The sequence below is a fragment of the Ovis aries genome, chromosome 2, assembly GCF_016772045.2.
Source record: "Ovis aries strain OAR_USU_Benz2616 breed Rambouillet chromosome 2, ARS-UI_Ramb_v3.0, whole genome shotgun sequence".
Taxonomy (NCBI): Eukaryota; Metazoa; Chordata; class Mammalia; order Artiodactyla; family Bovidae; genus Ovis; species Ovis aries.
Window position 1 is genome coordinate 244,614,784 of NC_056055.1, and position 27,649 is coordinate 244,642,432.

General features: G+C 56.5%; 1 protein-coding gene across 6 annotated transcripts in view; it reads left to right on the forward strand.

Annotated features, from left to right (window-relative positions):
- Positions 1–27,649, forward strand: part of HSPG2 (heparan sulfate proteoglycan 2) — a 110,955-nt gene that overhangs the window by 18,582 nt on the left and 64,724 nt on the right. For all 6 annotated transcript variants that reach the window (XM_042244606.1, XM_042244607.1, XM_042244609.1 and 3 more), the window contains exons 2-6: positions 17,203–17,338; positions 18,889–18,933; positions 26,653–26,762; positions 26,848–26,906; positions 27,202–27,362. In XM_042244606.1, coding sequence (XP_042100540.1) covers positions 17,203–17,338; positions 18,889–18,933; positions 26,653–26,762; positions 26,848–26,906; positions 27,202–27,362 — 511 coding nt within the window. The remainder of the gene's footprint in view (positions 1–17,202; positions 17,339–18,888; positions 18,934–26,652; positions 26,763–26,847; positions 26,907–27,201; positions 27,363–27,649) is intronic.

The window sequence follows — 27,649 nt, forward strand, 5'->3', positions numbered from 1 at the left end:
GGATAATCACACCTCACTCGCAGGGCAATCATGAGGGTTAGGTAACTGGCCTCCTGAGTGTTTCCAGGACATTTGAAAGGGACTTGACAGCTGCTGCTCCCTGTGCTCAGAGAGCTCTTCTTCCGTGCACGCATGCACCAGCTCCCTTCACACATGCAGGCCACCTTCCCCGATGACCTGCAGCCTCCACCCAGCCACTCCCTGGCCCCCTCACCCTGCTAGATTTTCCCTTCCAGTACTTTCACTGTTTAACGAGCGCTAGTTTATGATCCAGCCGCTCCATAAGGGCAGAGAACATGCTTGGCTCACAGTACCTGCTCTCGTGACAATTTTTAGTTCTCGTCCCTCCTTCTTCCTTCCTGACACCCGCTGGCCCCTCTTTGTTGGGCCTTTGCTGTGTGCCAGGCCCCCCCTGTGCTGACTGTCACAGCTGAGCTCTGAGAAAGCCACAGGGTTCCCACCACGGCCTTGTCACTTCCATATCAGAGATGAGGGGCGAGAGGTGCTGCAGTCCATTACCCAAAGCCTCCCAGCTGGCACGCAGCAGAGCTGGGCCTCTGACCAGGTTAACCCTAACCCAGAGCTTACATTGTGCCACCTCCTACGTTGGGTTAACAACATCAGCGCCTTCATCTAAGCTTGGGGCCCAGAATCCATGTTTGACAGGATTGCATGGATCAGGTTTAGGGATGGTTCTCAATGTTTTGGGGGTCCCCCATCCAGCCCTCTCTTCTCCTCCTGTGATTGGTCAGTTAAAACTATCCCAGAATGACAGGTGCCCTCTGTCTGGGGAGCTCCAGAGCCCAAGCCGAGGCCCCAGGGGTGGGGCTGGGAACAGAGTGGGCCAGGTCCTGGCTGTCTCTGGGCGTCCGAGGGCTGGTGGACAGGATGTTCCTCCCGCCCCGGGCAGCCGACATTCCTGGTCGGAGGTGGCAGGCAGCGGGAGATTTATCATTTCCGGTAACCCGGTAACCCAAGTCCCTGGGAGGTGAATTCTCCCTGCCAAGGACACACACCCCCTGGCTTGCCAGCCTGTCTTGCATTTCCTCTGCTGGGCCTGTCTGCCTGGGGCTTGGGATGGGCCGGAGGGGCCAGTTCTTAGTCCCAGGGGTTGAGACGGGGGTCTCAGGCCTTGATCACCCCACCACAAAGACCCCGCCTGTCACCGCCTTCCCAGAGTCCTCATCTGTGGGACCTGGACCCCAGCCTCGGGGAGGGGCCATCATGGGTAATGAAAGATCCCCGTGTTAGGAGCCAGGACGCCTGGGTCCTGAGTCTGCCTCGGCCATCAACTTGCAGGGAGGGTTCTTCCTCTCTTCTTCAAGCTGCCACGTCCTCTCTGAGTTACCCGGCACCACTCTCAGAACTCTACATGCGTAGAATCCAGCTGCTCCTTGTAACGCCGCCGCCGAGGTGATGTCACCCAGGTGCGGTCCAGCAAGGTGGTGTGAGCTCCGGCCTCTCTAGCACCGGCGGGGCCTCCTTGATGGGCTTCCCTTCCCTCTCTGGGCGTCGGTTTCCCCCTCTGATCAGTGAGCCTGTTGGGCTCGGTGATCCGTGACAGCCCAGGACCCAGGGCTCCGCTGGAGCCTTTTGTGGGTAGGTTTCCTTGAGCCCTTCCCTGGTGGCTCAGATGGGAAAGAGTCTGCCTGCAGTGTGGTGAACCCGGATTCGATCCCTGGGTCGGGAAGATCCGCCGGAGAAGGAAATGGCAGCCCACTCCAGTATTCTTGCCTGGAGAATCCCATAGACAGAGGAGCCTGGCGGGCTACAGAGTCATGGGGTCGCAAAGAGTCAGACACGACTGAGCGACTTCTCTTTCTACTTTCTTCTTCCTTGAGCCCTACCTTGCCTGTGGGGGAGCAGAACAGAAGTCATTCTCTCTGGGGTTCTGAGGCGCTCACTCTTGGCGTGTAAGATCTTGGATGGGTAGGACTAGGGAGGGGCAGAAAGGCAAGAAGTTGACGCTTGGAACCTGGTTAAACGCCTGACTCTGGGTTAAGCTCTAGGGTTGTCCTGCCGAATCTTCACAGCAGGCTTGTGAGGCGGCCCTTTTTATTCCCGTTTTACAGATGAGGCATCAGAAGCTCAGAGAGGTCAAGTGACTTGCTCAGGGCTGCACAGGTAGGAAATTGCCAGGCTGGGGGTGTCCAGTCATCTCTAAGTGGTGTGAGGTGGCCTGTGGCCAGCACACATTTCCTAGGATAGCTTCAATTTATGAATCGAATAATACAAAAATAGTCTTGCCAGGGACTTCCCTGGCAGTCCAGTGGTTAAGACTCTGAGCTTCCACCACAGGTGATGTGGGTTCAATCCACGGCTGGGGAACTAAGATCCTACATGATGTGCAGTGGGCCAAAAAAAAAAAAAAATTAGTCTTTCTGAAACACCGTGAACATGTCCTAGAATTTGAAATCCAAACTACATCTCCCAGGCTGCCTCTGACTCCCGGAAGTGGCCCAAGGATCCTTTGCTAAAATGTGCTCCCTGTTTGCTTCGGAAAATATGGTCAGCGGTAATTATGGGTGTGCAGGAGTTCAGAGGAACAAGAGCCACGTGGGCTGCAGCAGACTGGAAGGGCTTGGCACTGAGCTGGGAGTGGATCTGAGGGGGCCGAGAGGGGCCTGGGGTGCGGCCGGGCAAGGCTGAGCTTACAGGCTCCAAGAAGGCTCCCCGAAGGGCCTGCAACCCCGGCCAGTCGCCAAGAAAACCACGAGACCTCTCCTCGGACCCCCTTCCTAGCCAGCCCCTCCCATCCCCGTCCCGCCAGGGTCTCTAGGGCAGCCCCGGCTCCAAGCAAGACTTGTTCAACCCACAGACCTTTGCTCCAGCCCCTCCACCCTCAGCCCAGACTTCCCCTGGCAACTGGGGAAAGGGCTACAGGGTGGGACAGCCAGGCCTGCGTCCTGGCCAGTGGGAGCAGTGGGGGCCAGGCACCCTGGGATTCAAGCCGTTGGCCACAGGGGAACTGAGATGACCCCAGCCGGCCGGCTCCCACCCCTCCTGCTTGCGGGGCCCTTGGCCCCGAGGCCCCAGCAGCTGTCAGCAGGGAAGGGTGACAGAGGAGGGCCAGAGGTGACCTCTCAGCTTGTCCCTCTCTCCCTGCTGGGCCAGGCCCAGAGCTCTTACCAGCTGTTGTCGGCAACTGCTGAGCTTTGTTCCAGAGCCAGTCCTGGGCACCCCCGCCCTCTCCCAGACATCTTCCCACCGTCCTCCATGGCTGATGACCCTGGGGAGGGGCTGACCTGGGGGACGCGTTCACTTCCCTGAATTTCTTTGATTTCATCAACGACACAAAGGGGTCAAAATAAATGCTCCTATTTTTGTGGAAAAGAAAACAATCCCAGAGAGGCCAAGAGACTTGCTCGAAGCCACACAGCTACTGAATAGCTGCACTCAGCCTCCTGGCTCCCAGCTCAGTGCTAACTTTGCTGCCTTTTGGAGTGGGCGGGGAGTGCTTTTGTGCAGGATGCTAGAGACCTCAGGGTTCCTGGGCTTGAGTCCCAGCTTGGCTGCTTCGTAGTTTTAGGACCCCAGGCCAGCTCGTGAACCACTTGGAGTAGAACTCACATTTTCTTGCTTGTAAAACAATAATAATACCTACTGCTTGGGAGTGTTTGGCAGATTAAATGAGATAATCAATGTAAAGTACTTAGCATAAGGCCTGGCATGGGCCAAGTGCCCAAAATGAGATCTGGCAGTATTATCACCAAAGAGTATCAGCCACCTGTGTATTTAGCACCGTGGGTGGTTCTGTAGGGGTTCCAGACACATTCCATAAATATTTATATCAGCCAATAAATATTTATTTGGCACCTACTGTGTGCCAGGTGCTAGGAAAAAAAGAGCAGTAACAAAGCAGAAAAGATTCCCACTCTGCTTACCTTCTCCCCCACATGGTAGCTGGGAGACACAACTTCCTTTTAACCACAGAATCCTCCAGGTACCTTTACACGTACTGGTGGTATTACCCACATTTTGCAGATGAGAAAACTGCAAAAATGCAGAAAGGGCAGACTGAGAAGATCAGTAGCTGACCAGAGGCCAGGACCCAGCTCTTCCAAGGGGCTTAGGCAGTGGCCCTCCGAGGAAGCACTTGTAGGGCACCCTCGGGGCCTTAAGGTTGGGACCCAGCCACCACAGTCTGAGCAGCAACAATTTCAGGAAGGTCTTGAGGAGGTCACGGCCTCTCGTTCCCCAGGAATGAGGCCCAGCCAGAGCTGTAAAAATACCCCCATGCAGCCCAGAATAGCCCCTATTGTCTTGGCCTGCACCTGGGGGAGTCCAGGAGACTCCTGAAGGGAGGCTGATCTTGGAGGTGGGGGAGCAGGAGGAGGTCTTCGAGCACTTCCCTATATGGTGCGGGTGGTGTTTCTGCAGAGTTTTCCACTTGGCTCCTGCGGGAAGGCCTGCCTTGTGGAAAGGGTGGAGCAGCTGCCTGGACTCTTGCGTGAGCAACGTGCAGCCAGGGGGGAGCCTGGCCGGTGGGGGACTCCCAGAGAGGGCTGGGTGCCCAAATGAAGGTGCTCCTTTGTGCCCCAGGGATGTGTGTGCTTTGGCCCACGGGGCCCCTCCGCTGTGGGCGGGCCTAGCCGGCTCCCCTGTCCGGGCCTCCTGGCACCCTCCCCTGCTCTGGCTATTTTGGGCACTGGCTATGTTCAGGGATGGGGAGGGATGATGGGTAATCCTGCCCAGACTGAGGATGCTGGGGGTACTCCCTGGACCTCCGTTCCAGCCTCTCAAATCTTTGATCACTATAGCCTCTGCCCCTGGCCTCAGCCTCAAAGAGTTGTGGTCAGTGGATGCTGGTCCCACCATCAAGGGCAAAGAAGGGTGCCAGATGACAGATGAACCTTTACGCTCGGGACATTCGTGGTCTCAGTGTCTGGAATAGTCGTGCTTCTTCTAAGCAACAGGTTTGTTTTCAGACCCTGGGACGCGGAATCCAAGGACTGGTCCGATTTCCTTCTTCCCACTGGCCACTGGAACACTGAGAACCAAATCCGTTGTCACTTTCCCAGACGTCCAGAAATGAGCGCCTGCTTTCTCCCTCTTCACTCACTCCCGTCCAGGCCCTGTCTGCTGCACCCAGGTTTTTCTTATGCACGTTGAGCTGATGTTTCTCTTGCTGTCCTGTTTACATCTTTGCAAGCTGCTTTGAGTCTTTCTGGAACAGCGTGATGGGCGAGGTATAAACAGAGAAACGATGATAATGAAGATGGTAACCCTTTGCTGGTCAGTTCCCTGAAGTCTGTGCCTTCTGACTGGTTCTGACTTTGTAATTCTCTGCGCGAGCCCCGCCCTCTGTGCTGGGGGGAGTCACAGTCCAGAATTTTAGAAATCCTAACATTTCAGGATCTCGATGTCATAAAATGACAAAGCCAGAAGGAACGTTTGGGATCATCTAAGCTGAAAACTTTTAAACTTATTATGAAGCAGTGAAACCCTTGTTTCTATCAAAATAATAGTGGTATGCTGCAGGCTAAGTCGCTTCAGTCATGTCTGACTCTTTGTGACCCTAGGGATAGTAGCCTGCCAGGCTTCTCTGTCTATGGGGAGTCTCCAGGCAAGAATACTGGAGTGGGTTGCCGTGATATGGGTTAGATCCCTGGGTTGGGGAGACCCCAGTGGAGAAGGAAATGGCAGCCCACTCCAGTATTCTTGCCTGGGAAATCCCATGGACAGAGGAGCCTGGGAGTCTAAAGTCCACAGGGTCGCAAAGAGTCGGACACGACTGAAGTGACTAAGCACCTAGCACCTCCTGGGCAAAATAATAGTATTTTGATTAAATACTGTTCTATTTTTATAAATTTTATAGAATTTGTTGTTATTTTATAAATAACACAGAGCCTTCACCATGTGCTAGTACCATATGTAGCATTTTGCGCTTTTATTTAATTTTTGCAACAACCCTATGGAGGTAGATACTCAATATAAGCGATCATACTCATTTTAGAGAGGAGGAAACCCAGAGAGGTGAAGTGACTTGTATACAGCTAATCAGGGACTGCCCCAGACAGTATTAGGTAGGAGGTTAGGATATAAAAATGGGAAAAGGTGGATTTGTTATTTATTGAGGTGAGCATTGTCCCTGTCCCCCACCAAAGCCTCACCCAGTCTCTAAAGGGGCCCCTGAGTCTGGTCAGGAGAGACCGGAAAACTAGCGATCTAGGCCTTGCTGCCTCATTTGAGAAGGGAGCCTGGGGCCCAGAGAGGGAAGGGGCTTGCCCGAGACAGTGCGGTGAGCTGGAAATCCACTCTGCATCCCTCTCGGCCTGCCTGCTGCCTGGCAGACCCCCAGCCCCTCCCACCTCCCCTTGCCCCCAGCAATCCCCCAACCCCATCTCTGCACTCAGCGGCTGGGCCCTCCCTTGAACGCTCAGCTCCGTTTATCTCCGGGAGTAGGAACCTGGGACCTTCTCCTTGGTCCTAGGCCACTGGCCGTGATCAGGTGCTGGGCCACCCTCCTTGTCCCCTCTGAAGGATTCGTCCTCTGAGAGGGCAGCTGGTGGCCAGGGCGGGAAAGGGCCGCTCCTGTTTGGATTTTCTCGTATCCTCCAGCCACCAGCCAGTGGTCACCTCTGCGTTTCCTTTGTCAGCACACCTCATGGGGCCTTGGGGCTTCTCTGTCTTCAGGAGCCCCCTTTTTGAAACCCCTGTGGTGGCTTACAGCTTACCTCGGAAGCCTCCCTTGGGCAGAGCTAGTTGGCAGCTAAGCTGAGGGAAAGGAGAATGTTTGGGGTGGGTATTCCCAAAGTGTGCTCTGTGATAGTCCCATCACATCTGCATGAGAAAGGGTTCCAAACTAAGCAAGTCTGAGAAACACTCAGCAGTTGCTCCCCTCCCACTACGGCCCCTTTTCTCATCGTGGTGTTTGCGAACCTTTAGGACTTTAGGAACCAGCGAAGCTTTGTGTAGCCAGCCTTTCCCAGAGGTCTTTGCACGACCTTCCCCCATACCTATTCCTGTCTAGAATTAGTGTGTGCTGGAATGGACGTTAGTCATAAGGAGAGGGGCTGGGGTCCTTCAGAAAGAAGGGGCCCTTCCTCTCATTTCCAGCTCTGTTGCTCACAGGCCTGTCTTCAACCCTGGGCTCGGCCCTGCCTGCCCGCCCCCCACCCCCCAACACGTTCCCTCTTCCAGGAAACAGATGAGGAAAGCCCTGGGGGCGGTGGGGGGAGCCGGCCTTTCTGGCCGCAGCTGTCGGGCTCCCTGTTCCAGCCTGTTTTTTCCTGTTGCCGATGCCCACGGGAGCAAGCAGGAATGGAGTCACCGAGGCCTGGCTCCCTGGCTGCCTTGCGCAAGGCCCTGGAGCCGAAGCTGGGGGCCTGCTTCCCTCTGAGACCCGCCGATTCCCTGGGATGCTGGTCTGGGCAGCGGGCAGGTCTCTCCCCGGTGACCATGGGTAGCTTCTTGTCCCCCCAGAGATGGGTCTCCTGGCTGGAAAGCTCCGGGCATCAGAGAGGGCAGGAGGAGGGAGGGCTCAGGTGGAACAGAGTTCCTACTCCGGAACCAGAGGCCTGCCTTCAAAGTCTTGGCTCTTCCAACTCTATGGCCATGGGCAAGTCACCTTTCTAAGCCTGCCTCTTGATTTGTAAATCCCATTCATTCATTAATTTAACAGAATTATTGAGCATCTATTGTATGCCGGGCACTTTTAGGGGCTGGGGATTCAGCATTGAACAAAATAGACAGATTCCCTGCCTTCATGGAGCTAACTGATGTTCTGTTGGGGGAGACAGATGGTCAACATGTACGTGTATGTACAGTTGAGGTGGTGAGGTGCTCTGAAGCAGGGTAAAGGGAGTGACAGCCAACTGTGATGGATTCTGGACCCGGGGTATAGTCAGGGTGGGTCTCTCTAAAGGTGATGCTTGAGCAAAACCAGAGGAAGAGGAGAGTATATACTTGAGGATGGTTCCCAGGCAGGGGACATAGCAAACGCAAAGGTCCTGAGGCAGGAGGGTGCTTGGTGCGTCTGAGAACTGTTGAGACAGATGTGGCAGAGAGTGGGGAGGGCCCAGTAGGAGGTGAGATGCAGGGATGTGTATAAGTGTACATGTGTGTGTGGGTGGGTCACACAGGACCTGGTTGGCCATAATCACGGCTTCTCAACCCCGCCTAATTCTTGGGCTTCCATGGTGTCTCAGAGGGTAAAGGATCTGCCTGCAGTGCAGGAGACCCAGGTTTGACCCTTGGGTTGAGAACATCCCTTGGAGAAGGAAATGGCGACCCTCTCCAGTATTCTTGCCTAGGAAATCCCAAGGACAGAGGAGTCTGGTGGGCTACATAGTCTGTGAAGTTGCAAAGAGTCAAGCACAACCGAGTGGCTAACACTTTCACTTTCTTTCACTTTTGATGAGTCGAGAGCCGTGAAAAGGCCCAACCTAGTCGGTTCAGGTTCATCGTTTATTAGTGGCATCTCATTTCATCAAAAATGCGTGCAGCACTTCCCCCATGCTTCCATAGGTCTGGAACTGTGCTATGAACTTCATTCATGAAGGCCGTGGGTTGTGGCCTCGGAAGGCATGGGCATGCCCAGCCCACTTGGTGTGGCTTTGGAGACCCACAGATGCCTCAGTGTCCATGGCAGCAGGGCCACCCAGGAGCCAGGGAATCTGAGGACTGAGCTGGGCCATGGGCAGCAGGCAGGCACGTGGACACCACAGGCGCAGCTGGCAGCAGCAGACGGCATTCAGCCCCTGGGGACCTTCTTGCTGGGCCGCCCAGCCCGGAAACTGCTCCTGTTTGGCCACTCCCCCTGCTCTGGCCCCACCTGGCACTCAGGGAGGCGGGGACGTTTCCCGGTAGCTTCCAGCTGCCTCCTTGTAAATGATGGGGAGCGCGCTCAGCACCAGGGGGAAAGTGGACTCGGGGTGGAGTAGCAGGAGGAGGGAGTGGGGACTCCGGGGGGAACCGGGAGAATTAGGCTCCGCGACCCGCCCTGTGACAACAGCGCATATGGAGGTGCCGCCCTTTAGGTGGAAAGGCCCATCTCAGGCTGGTCTCCGGGATCCTCTGCCGCCTGGCTCACCGTGTCCCACTGCACCAAACGTCTTCCGGGCCCTCAGCCCACCTTTCTTCCACCCGGTGCACGCTCTGTCCCTTCTCCTTCCTGCTTAGGCACGATCACCTTCAAGCCCAGCTGAACTGTCATTTCCCCTGGGAAACCCTCCCCAGTTCCTCCCCCGCCCCGCCCCAGCTTCCGTGGGGGGACCCTCCTCTGGGCTCTCCCCAGCCCCCTTCCTTCCTCTGCGGAGGCCTCCTTGCTGTGTTGTCACAGAGCTCCGAGGCCATCTGCTTCCTCCTGTTCTCCTCAGGGTCAGCACCTAGTCGGTGCTCAGCAGGTAGAGGTCAGAGTGACTTGAACTGAACCTTAGGAGGCAGCTCTGATGGGTGATTCTTTTTCTTTTTTTTTTTTTAGCAGAGGAGGAAGCTGAGGCCACCCAGCTAGAAAGTGACCGAGGGGGCCTGGAGTCGGGGGTGCCCACCCTCTCCGCCCCACCGGTCGCCTCTCCCTGAGACTCAGGGATAGAATGTTCTTGTTCCGCTGTGGCATTCTCAGGTTCTTTTAGGCGCCCACCCCAGCTACGCTACAGGGGCCCTCAAGGCAGAGCCCAGGTCAGGTCCACTTGGAAAAGGGCCAGACAGATACGAGGCCTTCGGCCACACTTCCCCAAGCAGGTCACCCCTCCTGCTTGTGCCCCCCAGCAGCCCTGGAAGGAGAGAAGCAAAGCCAGTTCTTGCTCCCGTTTTTGTCACAGATAGAACTGAGACCTGGAGGGCTTGTCACTCAGGGCAAGGTGCCCGAGGATGGATTTCAGGGTGTGAGACTCAGTCCCCTCCTTCCCTCTGGTGAGGTTTTGCCAATGGGGAAGCCTGAGGCCCGGTGACCATCCTGATGCATGCCAGCTGTGTCTTCCTGGGCAAGTCCTTGCTTTCCCTTTTTCGCTCTTTTTTGGATGTGGACCGTTTTTAAAGTCTTTGTTGAATTTGTTACAATATTGCTTCTGTTTTGTGTTTTGGTCTTTATGGTCACCAGGCGTTTAGCTTCCTGACCAGGGATCAAACCCTCACCCCCGGCGCTGGGAGGTGGATTCTTTACCGTTGGACCACCAGGGAAGACCCCTCACTCTCTCTTTCTAAACTTTGCTTTCTTTTGTCCGATGGGCTGATTCCTCCCTCGGGCTTGTTGGGCAAGGTTGCTCATTCATTCATCCATTCACCGTGCCACTCAACCAGCAGATGGTAACTGTGTTGTCTGGTTTGAAGATGCACCAGTGATCGAGACATTCGTTCACACTGACTGAGATGGCTGCGGTTTACTAAACGGGAAGGGTGTCAGAGGGCTTGTGCAAGGCCACACGGTGAGTTCAAGTTCAGGGCAGGGCTGGAGTGAGAAGCCGCAGGCACCAGCTTCCCCTGCCCTGGCCTCTGTCGAAGGCGCTGACCGGGCCCCAGGGCTCCTTTGGGGCCCTGGCTGGAATGCTGCCTTTCTAGGTTCCCGGCCACCATGGTACCGAGGGCAGGGGTCAGAGGGAAAGGCCTGCTGGCAGCTGTGCCTCTGAGCTAGCACAGGGGCCCTGCTTTCAACCTGGATTTTTGTTGCCTGAGCTATGTGACTTTGGGCAAGTGACTTCACCTCTCTGAGTCTCTTTCCTTATTGAAATGGGGGAGCTGCCCATGTCTTGCTTATGAGGTTGTGGGTTTGCGATAAGCCTTGTATAGACCTTCCCTCAGCTCCTGCACGGGAAAGCACTTAATGAGCGGAGGCCACTCTCCTCACTTGGCGCGTCGGTGTTCTTCCTGGCCACCTGGCTGGCGAAAGTCCTGCTGCCTTGGGAGCCCGAGTGTGGGAAGCTGGCAGGGCTCCCACGTGGCACGGGCGGTGCAGGCATGCCCGAGGAGGCTGCGGCCACCTCCTTTCCGGCCCGGCGCCCCTCTCAGCCTGCCAGGGGATTAAAGGCCTTTTGGCCTTTGTGTCGGGCCCTCCCGCCCCTGGCAGTTTGCACAACAAACTGCTGCCCTGACAGATTCCTTCCCTTTGGCCGTCTACTGCCCGGGGACAGGGTACCCGGTGGCCTGGGGGTGGGGCATGGCACCTTGGCCCCTGCGTCCGGGGCCAGGGTTGTAGCAGAGTGTGTATGTGGGGGCGGTGCTTGCATGATGGGGTTCCCAGGGAGCCCGCATCATAGCAGAATGGGAGAGGGACCTTGTCTGAGTTCGGGGCCTTCGCTGGAGATTCGAGGGGGGATTAGGGGACAGCATTTACTGGTCCCTCAGCTGTAGATGGGGGAGGGGACAGAATCTGTGCTGGCAGAAGGCAGGTGGGCAGGCGGTGGCTCGTTTGTCCCCCACCCCTCCACTGTCTCTGGATTTTGATGGAGTGAGCTCACTCCAGCCCAGATGCCTGGAGCCTTGCCCTGGGCGGCTGCAGGCTCCCTGGGGACTGTGGTGCTCAGACCTTCCTGCCCAGCTGTGGGGGGAGAGGTGGTGGTGGAGGGCTCAGCCCCAGCCTGGACCACGGAGAGAGGGGGTGGAAGGTGGGCTGGCTGCCCAAGACCTGTGAGGAATGTCGCTGGAGAAGTTCCCCCTCACCAGTCCTCCCAGAGTCAGCCTCAGAACAAGCAGGCAACTTGAACCCTCAAAGCAAGCTTCCTGCTCAGCCAGGCTCTGCCCAGCTAGCCAGCCCAGGGCCTGGGCAGAGGAGCCAGACGCCTCCCTTCATCCCAGACCTGAAGGTGACCCTACGCCTGAGCCCACATCCCCACTCCTGTGCATCCCCGATCACCTCTCAGCTCTTCACCTCTACCTTGTACCCCCGAATGATGTTAATTCTATTGCTTATTGAGCGCTTACTGTATACAAGGTACCAGGCAGAGGGCCTTACTTGCTTGATCCCGTTTACACAGATGACCCTTTCTGAGCCTCAGTTTCCTCATCTGCAAAATGGAAATAACAGTTGTACGTTCACAGTCTCTTAATCAAGACCCATGAGGTCAGCCATGTCTTGGAATTCAGAAGTCTCTGAACTCGAGAAAGGTAACATAGAGTGGTTCAGCTGGGGTGTGGTATCCTCAGTAGAGTTTGGGACAATACCCCACACAGCACATGACTGTTGCTGCAGCAAAACCTGTGACTGCTCACCCTGTGTGGAGTAAATAAGCTCTTCATAGCTTCATGTCGATTTAGGTCAGGACTCGACACCAAAAGAGCTTGCTACAAACTTATTAAAAAGGAAAAATAATCCCACTCTTGGGTTTCAGAGCTCCTCAGATTTCTCTTATCACAGATGAGGGGTAGGAGCCCCGTAATGCCAGCCACCGCTCCCCCCAACCCTGCCCCCTCCACCGCCAAACCCTGAGTTGCTGTGAAGATTAACTGAGGTGGTACAGGCAGCGTTTAGGACAAGGCCTAACACCAAGAAAGCCCTCAGTGGACAATGACCGTTCTTACTGTCATCTCTGTCCCACCAGCTTCCTACCGCTTGGATTTTAGCAGCACCAGAAACCCTTCTATACACGTGACCTCTAAAGATCCGTAGTCCTCACTTTAAAACTCCTTTTTAAACCCCCACACCTTATATCCTCTATCTGTATCAGGACCTCCCCTGGCGCCGCAAACCTCTGCCTTCGGTACCCCTCTGCCACGGCTTGGCCTTTCACTCCGCACCCTTCCCAGACATCCTTGGCTCCCTCCCTTGGTTGGCATCCTCACCCAGGCCAGGAGAGGAAGGCCCAGCCTTCATCCCCTGTCCCCCAGGGCCTTTGAGGGACTTGGACCTGGAGCTCCATGTGTGACCGCATCTGCACTGTGGGGCCTGCCTCTGGGGGTGGTGGTCTCCCAGAAGTCCTCTGCCTGTTGGATGCTCCACCTGTCTGGTCTCACCCTGTGTTCAGCGAGTGCCTGGCCATTGGGGGGTGCACCTTGCCCGCAACTCCACCCCGTGAAGTTGTTCTCAGCCCTCCAGAATAGTCCTCGGCCGGTATGAGTCAGCTGCCCGCCCCCCCCCACCTTCCCCTCGCCTGCAGAGTCTGGAAAATCCCCCTCTCTGCTTGACTCCTTCCTCTCTGTCCCAGGTCTGCCCTCTGGACCCCTCCTCTCAGGCCCCGCCATCCGGCTGCAATGCCCGCCTGAATTGCTGGGTTCCTCTGGGAGGAAGCAGGGCTCCCTCCAGCCGGAGACAGGCTTGGGGGCAGGAAACCTGGGCTCTATTTCTGCCTGTGACCTTGCAGCCACTGGCGGCCCTTGTTGGGACCTTAAGCACCCACTGTATGCGTCCAGGCTGCTGCCAGTTCTGGCGTCCCTGGGAGCTGGTCCCGTTGGGGATGGAGGCCAGCCAACCTCTTGGCTCTGCCTGCTGCTTCTGCCCTCACGGCTGGCCTGGAGGCCCAGCTGCAGCCCCACCTCCTTTCCTGGGAAGCAGGGGCTGGGGTAGGGCGTTCCGAGGTCCTGGGTCTAAGCCTGCCAGCCAGTGGGGGCCATTCACACCAGTTCGTCCCTCTCAGGGGGTCACTGTCAGGGTCAAGTGACTCTGCGGCCAAGGAAATGCTCTGTAAACTGTGAATTGCAGTGTGGTTGAGAGGCTTTGTGGGAGTGACTCTCAGTGACTTCAGTGGGTTCACTCCCTCCCCAGCCTTGGCTACAGAGGAGGTGTGGCACAGAGTAAGGGCTTAGATGTTGGAGCCAGACCAGCCGGGTTCAAATCCCAGCTCTGCCCACGTTCCTGACTCTGCTCACATGCCCCCGTCTTTACAGTGGGGCTGCCTGACCCCTAACCTGGGCTAACACCTACAGAATCCTTTGAGTGCCTGTCGCGTAGGAAGTGCTCAGTGAATGTTGGTTCTTTTTATTCCCCACGTAGACTCCGAACTTTCCAGGTCTGAATCCAAATTCCCTTCAGTGATCAAGTCTCAGACTCTGGGTCTCTTTCTGGAAGCTTCTTTCCGGTCTGGCGGCATCTCCCTTTCCAGATGTGAAATACAGCTGCTAAAACCTCTTGTTCTTCAGCTTTTCACAAGTGAAGTCTCTGCTTTTGCTGGCTTGTCCGTTGCTGCAGGCCCTTATCTGACCCCAAAGCCTTAGACTGTGGGGTAGGGGCTGCAAGTGGGGCAAACTGGCATGGGACGAGCCCATTCCCCAGGCTCCCTGGGGTGGAGGGGGCTCCGGTCCAGGGCCCGACATGCTCTGGATTCTCCCCTCTCACTGCAGATGTGTGTTCCCAACATTTTTTCCAAGATGAATCTCATGTTGCTATTTCCTGTCCAGTCCCAAGCCCCAGTGGCCTCTCCCTCCCTGCAAAAAAGCCCTGGACCTTGCTTATCACCAGGGTTTTCTTTTCCAGACAGTGGCCTGGTGTCTCTGGGGTGCCAGGAATCTCTGTGCCCCAGGTGTGCCATCCACGGCCTTGTTTGCATGTGGGAGGGGGAGGGCTGGCAGTGATGCAAAGAGAGGCCTCCCCAGCTGGGGAGGATCCTGCCCCGCTAGCCTCCTCTACCCAGAGTCAGTGCCCCTGCACCAGCCCTAGCCTCACACTCCCCTTAGGCCAATCAGGGCCTGCGTAGGACCCACCCGAGGGGTAGGGAACATTGTTCTCTACCCCTAGCCAGGAGAGAAGGGAGGACTTCTGATGTTGGACTGGTCTTGTGGTTCTTAACCAGTGAGTGTCAGAATGCCTGAGCAGGCATGACATTAACCCTCCCACCTGGGGTGGGGAGATGACTCAGTGTCTCTGAGGAAGAGCCCAGGAATCTATTTCTCACCAGCTCCTGGAGGTTCTAAAGCTTATTCCTGGATGCAGACCTCATGGGCATGGCCCAGAAGTCCACTGGCCACCCAGGGCAGGAATGGGCATTTGACCAAAGGGAGAGGGAAGGGAGAGAAGGAACGAGAGGAGGAATTTGCCCACGGATTGTGAGGGGAAGGGGCTTAAGACTATAGCAGGGGATAGACATGGGCAGTGCAGACCTTCCGCAAGGCTTGGTGGCACTGCCAAAACAAAGATGACCCAAGGAGGGAGATACATACAGACTGCCCGGGGCTGAGTGGTACCTTCAGAGCAAAGTAATGCTCAGGAAGCAGCTGGAATGAATAGGTGATGACACTTTTGTCCATTCATTCAAGCACTTATTGAACACGGGCTGCTGAGAAAGCAGAGATGAGCTCATCACAGTCCCTGCTTTCAAGGTGCTGTCATTCCAGTGCAGGTACAGCCATTCCACGGTGAGCCCCAGACGGTCCAGAACCCAGCCTGGGGGCAGAGGAGTCATAACTACTCCTCCCAGAAGAGAGTTTCTTTTGAGTCATCTTTATTGGGGTATAAAGTACGTGCAATAAAACATATCCATTTTAAGTGTACAGTTCAGTAATAGGAAGGAGACCTATTGATTATATACCCAGGGGACCGTTATTCCAAAAGGTCTCCTGTGCCCCTTCCTGGCTGATCTTCCTGTCATTATAGGTTAGGCTGATCCCCGCCGGAGTTTCGTTGAAATGGAATCGTACAGTATAGTGTTTTCTCTGCCTTCTTTCGCTCAGCACAAAGTGTTTGAGATTCATCCCTGTTTCCAGGCCTATCGGAGTGTGTTCTGGTTTGTGACTGAGTAGTTAGAGGAGGTGGTGGTGTTTAGCTGCGTTTCGGAGGATGGATGGGAGTTAGCCAGATAAACAAGAACGGCATTCCAGCAGAGGGACCAGCGTGAGAAAAGGCCAGAGGCTCCAGGGACGTGGTCGGTGTGAAGGAGAGGGACTGACCGTCTGGTTTTTTCCTTCTCCTTGGGTGTCTCTCCTTGTCTAGCCAGTGAGGGCTGGGTTTGGTTTTCACAAGGGAGCCTATTTCCTTCTGGCCGGGCTGGGCTCCTCAGATAGGGCTGAGGCCAAGACACTCATGCCAGGCCATCTGGAACTGGACGTGTGGACCCGTGCGCTCTTGTGCTTGGAGACACCGCGGTTCCCTTAAAACTCCTTTGGAAACACCTCAGTCTGGTCTAGGGGCTTCCCAGGTGGCGCAGTGGTAAAGAATCGACCCGCCAGCACAGGAAATGTGGGTTCGATCCCTGGGTCAGGAAGATCCGCTGGAGAAGGGAATGGCTACCCACTCCAGTATTCTTGCCTGGAAATTTCCATGCACAGAGGAGCCTGGTGGGCTATATAGTCCATGGGATTGCAAAGGGTCGGACACAACTGAGAACTCAGTGTGCACACACACATACACACGATATTGTCTAAGGGGAAAGAGGCCTTCACTGCCCACACCCACCCCTGAGAAACAGGGGTCACAGCCGCTGGGGCCCTTCTGCTCCGGCCTGCTGGGTGCAGGGTCCAAGCCGCCCCTGTGTTGAACTGAGCTGCAGCTCGTGCTGGGCTCAGCGCCACCGGAGGTCACGTGGAGTTGACACCATGGTGACCTGCCCCCTTTCAGCCCAGCTGCTGGGCTCCACCCCCGCCCCTGGGCGCACAGATGAGCCGGTCAGTGTGGCCACGAGTGCCAGAGCTGATCTCCAACGTGGCTGGAATGTGTCCCCTGTGGCCTGGAGACTCGGAGGCCAGGCTGAGGCATAGACAAGTGGCCAAGATGGCTGGGGCGGGGGTGGTGGGGGGAGGCGCTGTTGGAGACTGCAGCTTCGGTTGACTCCCCCTCCATCTCTGCTTCTGTCTCCCATTTGTGCTGAACCCTGGCCGCCCTGTCACTTGCCCACACCCCTCGTCTGCACCAGCCCCGGCCACCCTCTACCTGCCTGCGTCTCCCGGCCCCCTAACTCGTGTCCTGGATATCACTTGCCTTCTCCCGAGGGAAGAGGAGCTGTCACTTACCAAAGCGGTTTTAAGGGTATTGTCAGGACTTCTCTGGTGGTCCAGTGGTTAGCACTCTGTGCGTCCACTGCTGGGGGCTCAGGTTTGATCCCTCGTCAAGGAACTAGGATCCTGCAGGCCACGCAGTGTGGCCACAAAAGAAAGAAAGAAAAAAAAAGTAGAAGTTCACTGTTTGTTTATTTGAGGATTTATTCAGTGGCTAATGAGATTTGGGGAAACTGAGTCAAAAACAGTGGTATAGCCTCAGCCTGACTGTCTTTGCCAAATCACTTCTGACTTGACCACTGGAGGGCCTTGGGGTGGGACTCTGGGTCCCCCTTTGAGAAGAGGGGCCCCGGGCTTGGCAGGAATTGGAGAGTTTGACACAGTTGTTTGGGTGGTGTCCCACAGGTGACCCACGGGCTGAGGGCGTACGACGGCTTGTCCCTGCCAGAAGATGCAGAAACAGTCACAGCTGGCCAGGCTGGCTGGAGCTACTCAGACCTTTCTGATGACGAGGACTTCCTGGCTGATGAGGCCTCCGGAGGTGAGCAGGCCGTTCTGGTGGCCGGGAGTGGAGGGGGTCAGGGTGGAGTTTGGGCACTTCCCAGCGGTCCTAAGGGAGGCCGCAAGATACTTGCCCAAGGTGGCCCCTCTAGAGATGGACTAAGAAAGATAGGGAAGCAACCTAAGTGTCCGTCAGCAGATGCCTGGATAAAGAAAATAGGGTGCATATAGGCAATGGAGTGCTGTTTAGCAGTTAAATGAAAATGACATTTCGCCCTTTGTGGCAACATGGATGGAGTTGGAGGGCGTTGTGCTAAGTGGAATAAGTCAGCTGGAGAAAGGCAGATACCGTATGATATCAATTGTCTGTGGAGTCTAAAATATGCAACTAGTGAATCCAGCAAAAAAGAAACGGGCTCACAGATGTGGAGGACGAACTAGTGGTTACCAGTGGGTGTGGGGAAAGGGGCAGAGGCAATATAAGGGCAGGAGAGTAAAAGGCGCAAACTATTAGATATAAAGTAAGCTACAAGGATAGACTGTACCACATGAGATATAGCCACTGTCTTACAAGAACTGTAATGGAGTATAACCTTTGAAACTTTCGAATTATAGGAATTCCCCAGCGGTTCAGTGGTTGGGCGCTTTCGCTGCTAGGGCCTGGGTTCAGCCCCTGGTCAGGGAGCTGAGATCTTGCAGCACACACGCATCAACCCTCCCCCCAAAATTCTGAATCACTGTATTGTATACCTGTAAACTGTATGATATTGTACAGCAACTATACTTCAATTAAAAAAAAATTTAGGGAAAAAAGAAATGGGCTAAGAGCTGTGTGCGGCCTGAGCCCTGGTCCCAGTGAGCCCAGGACCCCTCACTGACGCCTGTGTGACCCCAGGCTGGTGGCTGCTTCTCCGCACAGCCCAGGATAAGCTAGACTTAAGGGGAAGGTGGTGGGCAATGCACAGTAGAGGGTGGTTACGGCCCCTGAGACCCCCCTACTCCACTTCCTCCCATCCTCACCTAGAGGCGGGTCTGACTTGGCCCCGCCCACTCCATCCAGCCTGGACCACACCGTCATTAATGGAGGCTTCCTACAGTTTTTACAGGCAGCCCTGCCTAGGTGTGGAGGGGAGACTACAGCTGTGTTTTATTTCATGTCAGGCTTCCCTGGTGGCTCAGCTGGTAAAGAATCCGCCTGCAATGCGGGAGACCTGGCTTCGATCCCTGGGTTGGGAAGATCCCCTGGAGAAGGGAAAGGCTCCCCACTCCAGTATTCTGGCCTGGAGAATTCCATGGACTGTATAGTCCACAGGGTCACAAAGAGTTGGATACAACTGAGCAACTTTCACTTTTGCTTTTTATGCCAAGCCGCATGGCCTGTGGGATCTCAGTTCCCCGCCCAGGGATCGAACCTGAGTTCCCTGCATTAGAAGCACCCAGTCTTAACCCCTGGACCACCAGGGAAGTCCCAACAGCTATGTTTTCATGATCTTCCCCACCATGTACTGGGTGCGCAGAGCCACGCCTGACAGCCAGTAGGTACTCAACGAAGATTAGTTGTTGCTGAAAAAGTCTTTCTTCTGCTTGTAGACGCTGTGGGCAGTGGCGACCTGGGCAGCGGGGACTTCCAGATGGGTAAGTATCTGGGGACAGCACACAGACCCTGGGGAATCCCAGCCCCAGAGGCTCCATCTCCTGGGCTGAGGGCCTTGAGGCCTCCTTGCACCTGCCATGGGGACGGTCTCATCCCCACCGAGTGACAGCTGTGTGCCTGGATTGGCCGGTCCCTACGAGTTTGGGGGTGTCCGGGTTCTCTGCCTGCCTGTGTTGGGAAATGCCCAGTTCCGATGGGACTGAGTGTCAGCCGCTCAGCATCCAAAGTCAGACTCTCACCTCCCAGGGCGGCTCAGCCGTGGAGTCCTTCCCCAGAGGCCTCCTTGGGGTAACCGATGCAGAGCGGGGCAGGGATGGGTGGACCGAGGGGCTCTATGGCTCACGCATTTGGATGGGCCAGAAGCCGGGCCTGGAAGGGAACCTGACTTAGGTTGGGTCACCTACTGGGAGGCTGGGGTTCCTGGGTTGAGGGGAAAGAGGGCTGCCTTCATAGAGGGGGACGGAATCAGGCCTCAGTCAGCTGCCTACTCTGCCAGCACCCCACATGCACAGCCAGAGCAGGGGCTGGCCCAGCACGGGGAGGGGGCTCAGAGTCTGTTTTCTCCCACCCTGGGATTCTGGGCAGAGAAAGAACGAGCCGGCACAAGACCCAGGGGTACCGTGTGGTTCCTGCTGCCTTCTCCGGGAGTACCTGGGCACAGGGTGATCGGGGCCAAGGACGGAGCTCAGCTTGGAGGCACTGCTGGGCAGCCCCGCTGCGTCCCCAGCGCTGCCCACCCCAGCGGGTTGGGATGAGTCTGGGGTGGTGGGATCGCCTCCTTTCCACCTGGTGCCTCAGGGCCACCCAGTGCTGGAAGGTGGGGTGTCCTCACTGGGCCAATACAGACTGGAGGGTTGGCCCCTGGGTGACACGGTCCTGCCCGTGACCTCCCGGCACTTGGAACTCAGACCCCGTCTGAAGCTGCTCCCCATGTCCGTCTCTGCAGGGCTACAGCTGCTGGGATCTGGGTGGGGCCGGAGTGTGGGTGTCAGATGGGTCCCAGGAACACAAGGCATCCCTAGAATGACCTGTGCTGACACATCCCTGGAGCTGCCTCCTGCCAAGGCTCCTGCTGGGACACTGGTCCCATCCACCCTGTCCCTTCAGAAACATCCAGGACCCTGTCCCACGAGGCTGCCCTGAGTGGGTCTTGCTAGCCCTCCTTCCCTAAGAAGCTACAATGGGAGGGAGAAGGCAGAGGCGGGGGCAGGGTGAGCGAGAGGAGGCAGCGGGTGGTGGTGGGGGCGGGGACCAAGGGCAGGGCAGGAGCCTCTCCTGGTGAGTGGGGCTCATCCATGGGAAGGTGTGGGGACTTAGGCCCTCCAGGCCCCAACGTTGGCTCCAGCCTGCTGCCCTTGAGGCAGGTCCAGGCAGCTGGGCTGAATCTTAGCCCCAGAGGCCGCAGATAAATCTCCCTGACTCCCAGGGTCCGTGGGCCTGCTTCGGCCTTGCCCAAGGGCAGTTCCCTCCTTCCTCCGGTAAGCGAGGGCGGTCCTGACCATAAGCTGAGGCACGCCCAGATGGCGGAGCATCTGAGATGCCTCCTCCCTCTCCTCTTCCCTCGGGCAGGGGCGTGGCTCTCCTCAGCTCTGTCCCAGCCCCGTACCCCCCGAGCCCTGAATGCCAGTACCCCATCCCAGCCAGCCCCGGGCTCTGCCTCCCCCAACCTTGGGACCCTGCCCAGCTCCCCTCACCCCATTGCTTCCAGTCTTCCGACGGCCTCTGTGTCTCTCCGGCTCTTGTCCGTCCTGCAACAGCCTGTCTGGTTGTCTCTGCCGCGCCTGCCTGCCTTGCCTTGGGCTGTCTCCGTCCCGCTGTCTGTGTGTCTGTCTCATCCGCGGCTGGTCCCCTCTCTCCAACCTTTCCTCCCTCTGTCTGTTGGACAACCCATCTCCGCGTCCACGCCTTGGTCTTTCCCTCACTCCATTCCGCCTTCGTCTCATCTTTCCTCTGCTTCTCCCCACCATGCCCTCCCTGTGTCTCTGTGTCGGTCGCGTCGCCGACTCCATCTCTCAGCGTCGGCTTCACCTCTTTCTGTTTTCTGTCTCCGCCTCTGTCTCTCCCATTGGCCTCTCCCCCTCCCTGTGTCTCTGCCGCCTCCTCGCCTCCTTCTCTGCTGCTCCGCCCGGGACCCCCTCCCACGGCCGGTGTGATGACCGGGAGTCTCCTCTGTCGGCGGGGACTCGCTTCCCTTCTCCCCTCCGCCCGTCTCTCTCCCATTTCGTCCCTCCTTCCTTGTGGGTCCTCTTTTCCTCCCCAGCCCGCCGCCCCTGCCCTAGTGGGCCCCACCTGCTCCCCCGCCCCTTCCCCATGGGGCGTAGGATCTAGGCTCACGGCTTAGCGGGCCTGGGGTGCAGGTTAGGCAGGGTGGGTACAATGACCCCTCGGGGTGAAGGCCCTAGAGTCTGGAGATGACTTGGATCCACCTCAGGCCTGGCCGATCCTGGGCCCACCCAGGGAACCCTGAAGGACTATCCTGGCAGTCTGGAGCCCCAGTGAGCGGGGAGGAAATTCTGTTGAGCGGGAACTGGGTATCAAGAGTAAGTCGAGTGGGCGGCTCCAGGCCCTGGGGGTGGTCCCCACCCCCACCCGGGGTGCCAGGCTGCTCTGGGCCTTCCGCCCCTTCAGGCTTGAGTTGAGCTGTCCAGATGGGGTCAGATGAGGGCCAGCAAGGAGACAGCTGGCCAGGGCAGGCGCCACCCCCCCTACCCCCACCCCGGAGAGCACTCCCACCCCGGGCCACCCCCCAGCAGCCGCCTCGGCCCGGGTGGTCGGTTCCTGAAGCAGACGCGGCCTCACCTTGTGCCCAGGCCCTCCGCTACCTGCGCCAGGAAGGGCGCTCACACCGACCGTGCCCTGAGTCTGGGAGGAGGCGGGGGCGGGGGCAGGCTGGAGTGTCCATGCCCTTCCCAGGCCCTGGGAGAAAGGGGCTTTTGTGGAGCCTGGCCCCCTCCCGACCCAACCCCCCCCCGACAGTGGGCACATTCCTGGGCAGAGGCCTGGCCTCCTCGGCCCGCACTGGGCCGTGGGGCGGAGGCCAGAGGCCGGGGTGGAGACTCTCAATGGGCCTCTGTGCCAGCTCACAAGAGGCCTCTGTGGCCGAGCTCACGGCCCTCACGCTCCAGCCCATGGGGCCCTGCCCGCCTGGCCCCCGGCAGCCCTGCCCAGCCCAGCCCCGTGGTCCAGCGCGCCCTCACGGGCACCCTCCCTTGTGGGCACCCCGGCATGCTTGCTGTCGCGTGGCTGCCATCCCCGTTCCCTGGGGGCTTGCTCAGTGAGCCGCCGAGGCGGGGGAGGGGTCCTGGCGGGGGAGGGGTCCTGGCGTGGAGTTGGGGTGCAGCGCCTGAGAGGCAGCGTGCAGGGGCAGGAGGATGGGCCCGGCTCTGCCGCCCGCCTGCGAGTCGTCTGCCACTTCTCTGCCCCTCCTTCTCCCTCAGGGGCTCCGCAGCTGTGGTCCCTCCCGCCTGGAATCCTCTTCTCCCAGCCGCGCACACCCCCGCCCCCCGCCCGCCCACCCAGCACTTCGCCCTCTGCCTCTGAGCATGCCCCTGGGAGGGGGGGCCTTACCCCACCCCAGCGCGCCCGCTCCCCCCACCTCCTTTTTTCTTCCCCCATAGTCCAGATATTCCTCGACCATGTGTTTTATTTCCTTTCTTCTCCCCCTCCAAAGTGATCTCCGTGGGGGCAGAAATCGTCGCTTATGAAGTTCACTGCTATATCCCCTACCCCTAGAACATGGCTAGCTTATTCAGTTCAGTTCAGTTGCTCAGTCGTTTCCGACTCTTTGCGACCCCGTGGACTGCAGCATGCCAGGCCTCCCTGTCCATCACCAGCTCCCGGAGCTCGCTCAGACTCAGCCCCTCACTCAACTCATTGAGTTGGTGATGCCATCCAACCATCTCATCCTCTGTCCTCCTCTCCTCATCCCGCCTTCAATCTTTCCCAGCATCAGGGTCTTTTCAAAGGAGTCAGCTCTTCGAATCAGGTGGCCAAAGTATTGGCCTAGCTTATTAAAGACCTTCAATATAGATCCGACAAAGCCACGAATGCCTCTCTCAGATGGGAAGAAAGAAAACCACGTCCATTCCTTCCGTTTGTCTTAAAGACCAGAGATAATCCAGCTAACCTTTGCTGCCCCCAGTGTGTGCCGGATGCTGTTAAAAGCATTTTCTATTCCTCACCTTATTTTATCCTCACAACAGCCCTCTGGGGTGGACACTACTCTTGTCCCTGTTTTATAGATGAGGAAACCGAGGCTCAAGAGACATTAAATAACTTTCTCAAGGCCACAGGGCAATTTTCAATTATTTTCATTAGAAGTGGCAATTTTGCTCAGAGACTGAGCTTTTAAGCACTAAGCTTAGTTCAGTTCAGTCGCTCAGTCGTGTCCGACTCTTTGCGACCCCATGAATCGCAGCACGCCAGGCCTCCCTGTCCGTCACCAACTCCTGGAGTTCACTCAGAGTCGCGTCCATCGAGTCAGTGATGCCATCCAGCCATCTCATCCTCGGTCGTCCCCTTCTCCTCCTGCCCCCAATCTCTCCCAGCATCAGAGTCTTTTCCAGTGAGTCAACTCTTCGCATGAGGTGGCCAAAGTACCGGAGTTTCAGCTTTAGCATCATTCCTTCCAAAGAAATCCCAGGGTTGATCTCCTTCAGAATGGACTGGTTGGATCTCCTTGCAGTTCAAGGGACCCTCAAGAGTCTTCTCCAACACCACAGTTCAAAAGCATCAATTCTTCGGTGCTCAGCCTTCTTCACAGTCCAACTCTCACATCCATACATGACATAGCTTTGACTAGATGGACCTTAGTCGGCAAAGTAATGTCTCTGCTTTTGAATATACTATCTAGGTTGGTCATAACTTTTCTTCCAAGGAGTAAGCTTAATTTCATGGCTGCAGTCACCATCTGCAGTGATTTTGGAGCCCCCCAAAATAAAATCTGACACTGTTTCCACTGTTTCCCCATCCATTTCCCATGAAGTGATGGGACCAGATGCCATGATCTTCGTTTTCTGAAGAAAACAAAGCTGAAAAGGCAGCTTTTAAGAGGCAGCTTTTAAGCTGCCTCTCCTTTAGTAATAGTTCAGGTTATATTGCCCCTACTATGTGCCAGGCCCCTACTATGTCCCACTATGTGTGTGTGTGTGTGTGTGTGTGTGTGTGTGTATACACATGTATGCTCCATTTACAACTCACATTTAAAACTTCTGTCTCATCCGGCACCATAGATGTCACGCGAGTGTGTGTTCCTCGGTTCTTTGTCTTGTCACAACAAAGATTCGGAGCGACGGACATTAAAGCCCTTGGCGCATCACAGCTCTCGGGTCTTGGACAAACCGTGTTATAGCTCTTAGGCAAATGAGTGCTACAGCTCTGTTTTATTTAGAAGATAGCAGGAGACTCCGTCCTCAAAGCGTGAGGGCATGCCAACCCAAAGACTTGAAGGGAAGAGTGGAGGAGCATGTAGGGGAGGGGGAGAGAGAGAGGGAGAGAGAGAGAAAGAGCGCACGCACGCGGGGGGGAGAGAGAGAGAGAGAGAGAAAGCACTTTGGCTCCTCCTTTTATATATTTTTTTCCTCCACCTGGGCCTGCCCTATGCAAATTGGGCTTAGCCAGGAGTGCTGTTTGTTGTTGATGTTCCTTGTTATAAGCCACCGCCATTTTGGACTCCTTTTTCCTTTTCTACCTAACATTCCCCCCTCAAGAGGTGGGAGGCCCAATTCTTAGGGAATAGGGGCGTCGAGGTCTTTCTGGCTACTTCCTGCTGAACTGGGGCGGCGAGGGGTATTGGGCTTCCCCCTCTTGCTAGTCTCAAGCCTCAGAGTCCTTATAGCGGTGTCCATCTAAGGGTGTGTGATATTTTCCGTGGTCGGCTGGAGTTTTATATCTTTGAACCGGCACTGCATGTTGTAGCTGGTTGACCTGGGCAGAGACAAAACAGGTTAGACAGTTGACAGTACATGGAGCAATCATAAGCAGCATCAATATGGCATAACATGGACTAGTAGGGGCATTAGCCAATTTTAAATTTACATTGCCAGGATGGCTCAAGTCCCTCCTTATTCAGGGATCAGAAGATCTATCTCCTGTCTGTTTTGGAGTATAATCTCTGTCAAGCTGTGTTGGCTATTTAGAGCTATCCTGAGAAATCTTATCCCCAGAAACCAGATTTTGGGGGTGTTCATTAGAATGGCACTCATTGGTAGTCCTGAATAGATGTCTGAGATCTCCCAGGGCTCACAGGTGTATTGATTTTGGGGGTGCTCATTAGAATGGCACCCACTGGTAGTCCTGAATAGGTGTCTGAGATCTCCCAGGGGCTCACTGGTGTACTGAGTGTCCTCTTCTGTTTTCTTCCATGGCTTGACTCGTGAGTAGTGAATCCAGGTGTCATGTCCTGGTACCTTGACTGCTGTGGGGGTAGAAAGTATTACAGGGTAGGGGCCCTTCCATGTGGGCTGGAGTTGAGCCTTTGGGGACCCATCTTTACAGGCTTTAATAACTCACGAACATGAGACGATTTAATGTGCATTAAATGTATACAGCAGTTGCTCAGTAAACAGTAGAGGTAAGTGTATGCTCACACCAATCTGCTGTGAATTTATTCAGCCATCACATATTAGGCACCTGCAGTATGCCAGGCACTGTGCAGGCACTGGGGGTACCGGGGTAAATGAGATCTGAGGTTCCCCCCATCACATTTATCGTCTAGCAGTAGAGAGAAAGATGACAGCATCTTCTGATTCCCTAGTACTTGCTCCTTGCCCGGGGCTGCATCTTCGCACACAGGGAGGTGGCCTTGTAAGCATGCTATCATTTATTCCCCACTGCAACCTGGTGCAGTAAATGTAATTAATATCTGCATTTGACCAAAACGGAAACAGAAGTTCGGAGAGGTGAGGTCCGTGCCTGAGATGTGGCTGACCTCAGAACCCAGTCTCTGTGATGGTGCTCTGTAGGCCCTTGTAACCGTGTCGGAGCTATGCCACTTTGAGGGCAGAAGGTACACTGATGGGAGAAACCAAGTGGCTGGAGGACCCCGGAGGAGCGGTCTCTATCAGCCAGGGTTGGGAAAGGAAGGCAGCTCAGGCAGCCTTCTTGGAGGAGGTAGGTGATGGCTGAACTAAGCCCTGAAGGATGAGTAGGCACTGGCGTGAGTTGGGGGTGGAAGGAGGAGAAACATGTCACGGTCTCTTTCGAGTAATTTCTGTACCAATATAAAGCAGGGGGTGGGGGTGGCGGGAATCCCCTGGCGGCCCAGTGGTTAGGACTCGGCACTTTCACTTCTGAGGCCCTGGTTTGATCCCTAGTTTGGGACCTAATATCCCACAAGGAGTGTGGTGCAACCAAAGGGAAAAATATTTCTCTGCCAGGCCACCTCCTCTGGAGCGTCCCCCTTGTCACTCAGCCTTCCTCTGAGCCAGGGGAGGCCTCCTCTTCTGCACCATCACTTGGGATCTGGATTGGGCCGTTTTCCCTGTTAAGCCCTTTGCTCAAGTTCGAGGCCTGGGTTTTGAGCCCTGGGCAGTCCTGCTGGGCACAACTGTGGGCACACAGGTGTCGGCCTCAGCTGGAGGCCTCCAGGGACTTGTCTTCCTATCTCCACCCACTGGCCCAGCTGCCTGAGGGCCCCATTCTGCCAGTCTGGGCCCCTCATAGTGACACCCCCCCCCCCAACCCCCAACTCCTTTTTGCAGTTTATTTCCGAGCGCTGGTAAATTTCACTCACTCCATCGACTATAGCCCTCAGCTGGAGGACGCAGGCTCCGAGGAGTTCCGAGAGGTGTCAGAGGCTGTGGTAGACACGGTGAGGTGAAGGGGCTTTGGGGGGGGGCCCCTGAGTGTGGCGGGGTGAATGGTCCAGAGACTGATGGCGCCGTGTCCCTCTCCAGCTGGAGTCAGAGTACCTGAAGATCCCTGGAGACCAGGTTGTCAGCGTGGTGTTCATCAAGTGAGGGGGCCCTGGGAGAGGGGAGCTGGTGTGGGGCGGGCGAGGACGGGGAGGAGCCCCAGGGGCGGGTGGGCAGCAGGAGGGGCCCAAGGGGCAGCCCCACTCTGGGTGGAAATTCAGACTGGTGGAGGGGTAGTTTGGACCTTCACTTGCCCCCCGTCAGGTGCAGGCTGTCCAGGAGCCGGGGGAGGGAGAGTTGAAATCAGGCCTGAGCATCGGGCAGGGCCCCTGGGGCAGGAGCTGAGACCACAGGCGTCTTCCTCCCTCTTCCACCCTGCCCCCCACCCACCCCCAGGGAGCTGGACGGCTGGGTCTTTGTGGAGCTGGATGTGGGCTCGGAAGGGAATGCCGACGGGGCCCAGATTCAGGAGGTGCTGCACGGCGTCATCTCCAGCGGCTCCATCGCCTCCTACATCACCTCTCCCCAGGGATTCCAGTTCCGACGCCTGGGCACAGGTGAGCCCATCCTGGAGCCGGGGGCAACCCCCTCCGGTTTCTCAGACTCATGTGCGCCCCCTCCCTGCCTTCAGTGTCCCCACCATGGGCCCTCCTAGTTTGGCCTTTCATACTGGTAGCGACGGGGAGCTCACCACCTTATGAATCTTCCCCATCAATTGTTGTGCAATCTTGTCTTGGGTTGAGCAACATCCGTTTCCTCCAGCGAGTACGCACGAGACCCGGATTCTGCTTTTCTCTCTATTAACCTTTCTGCATTGACAATAGGTAGTAAATTCCTTTCTTCA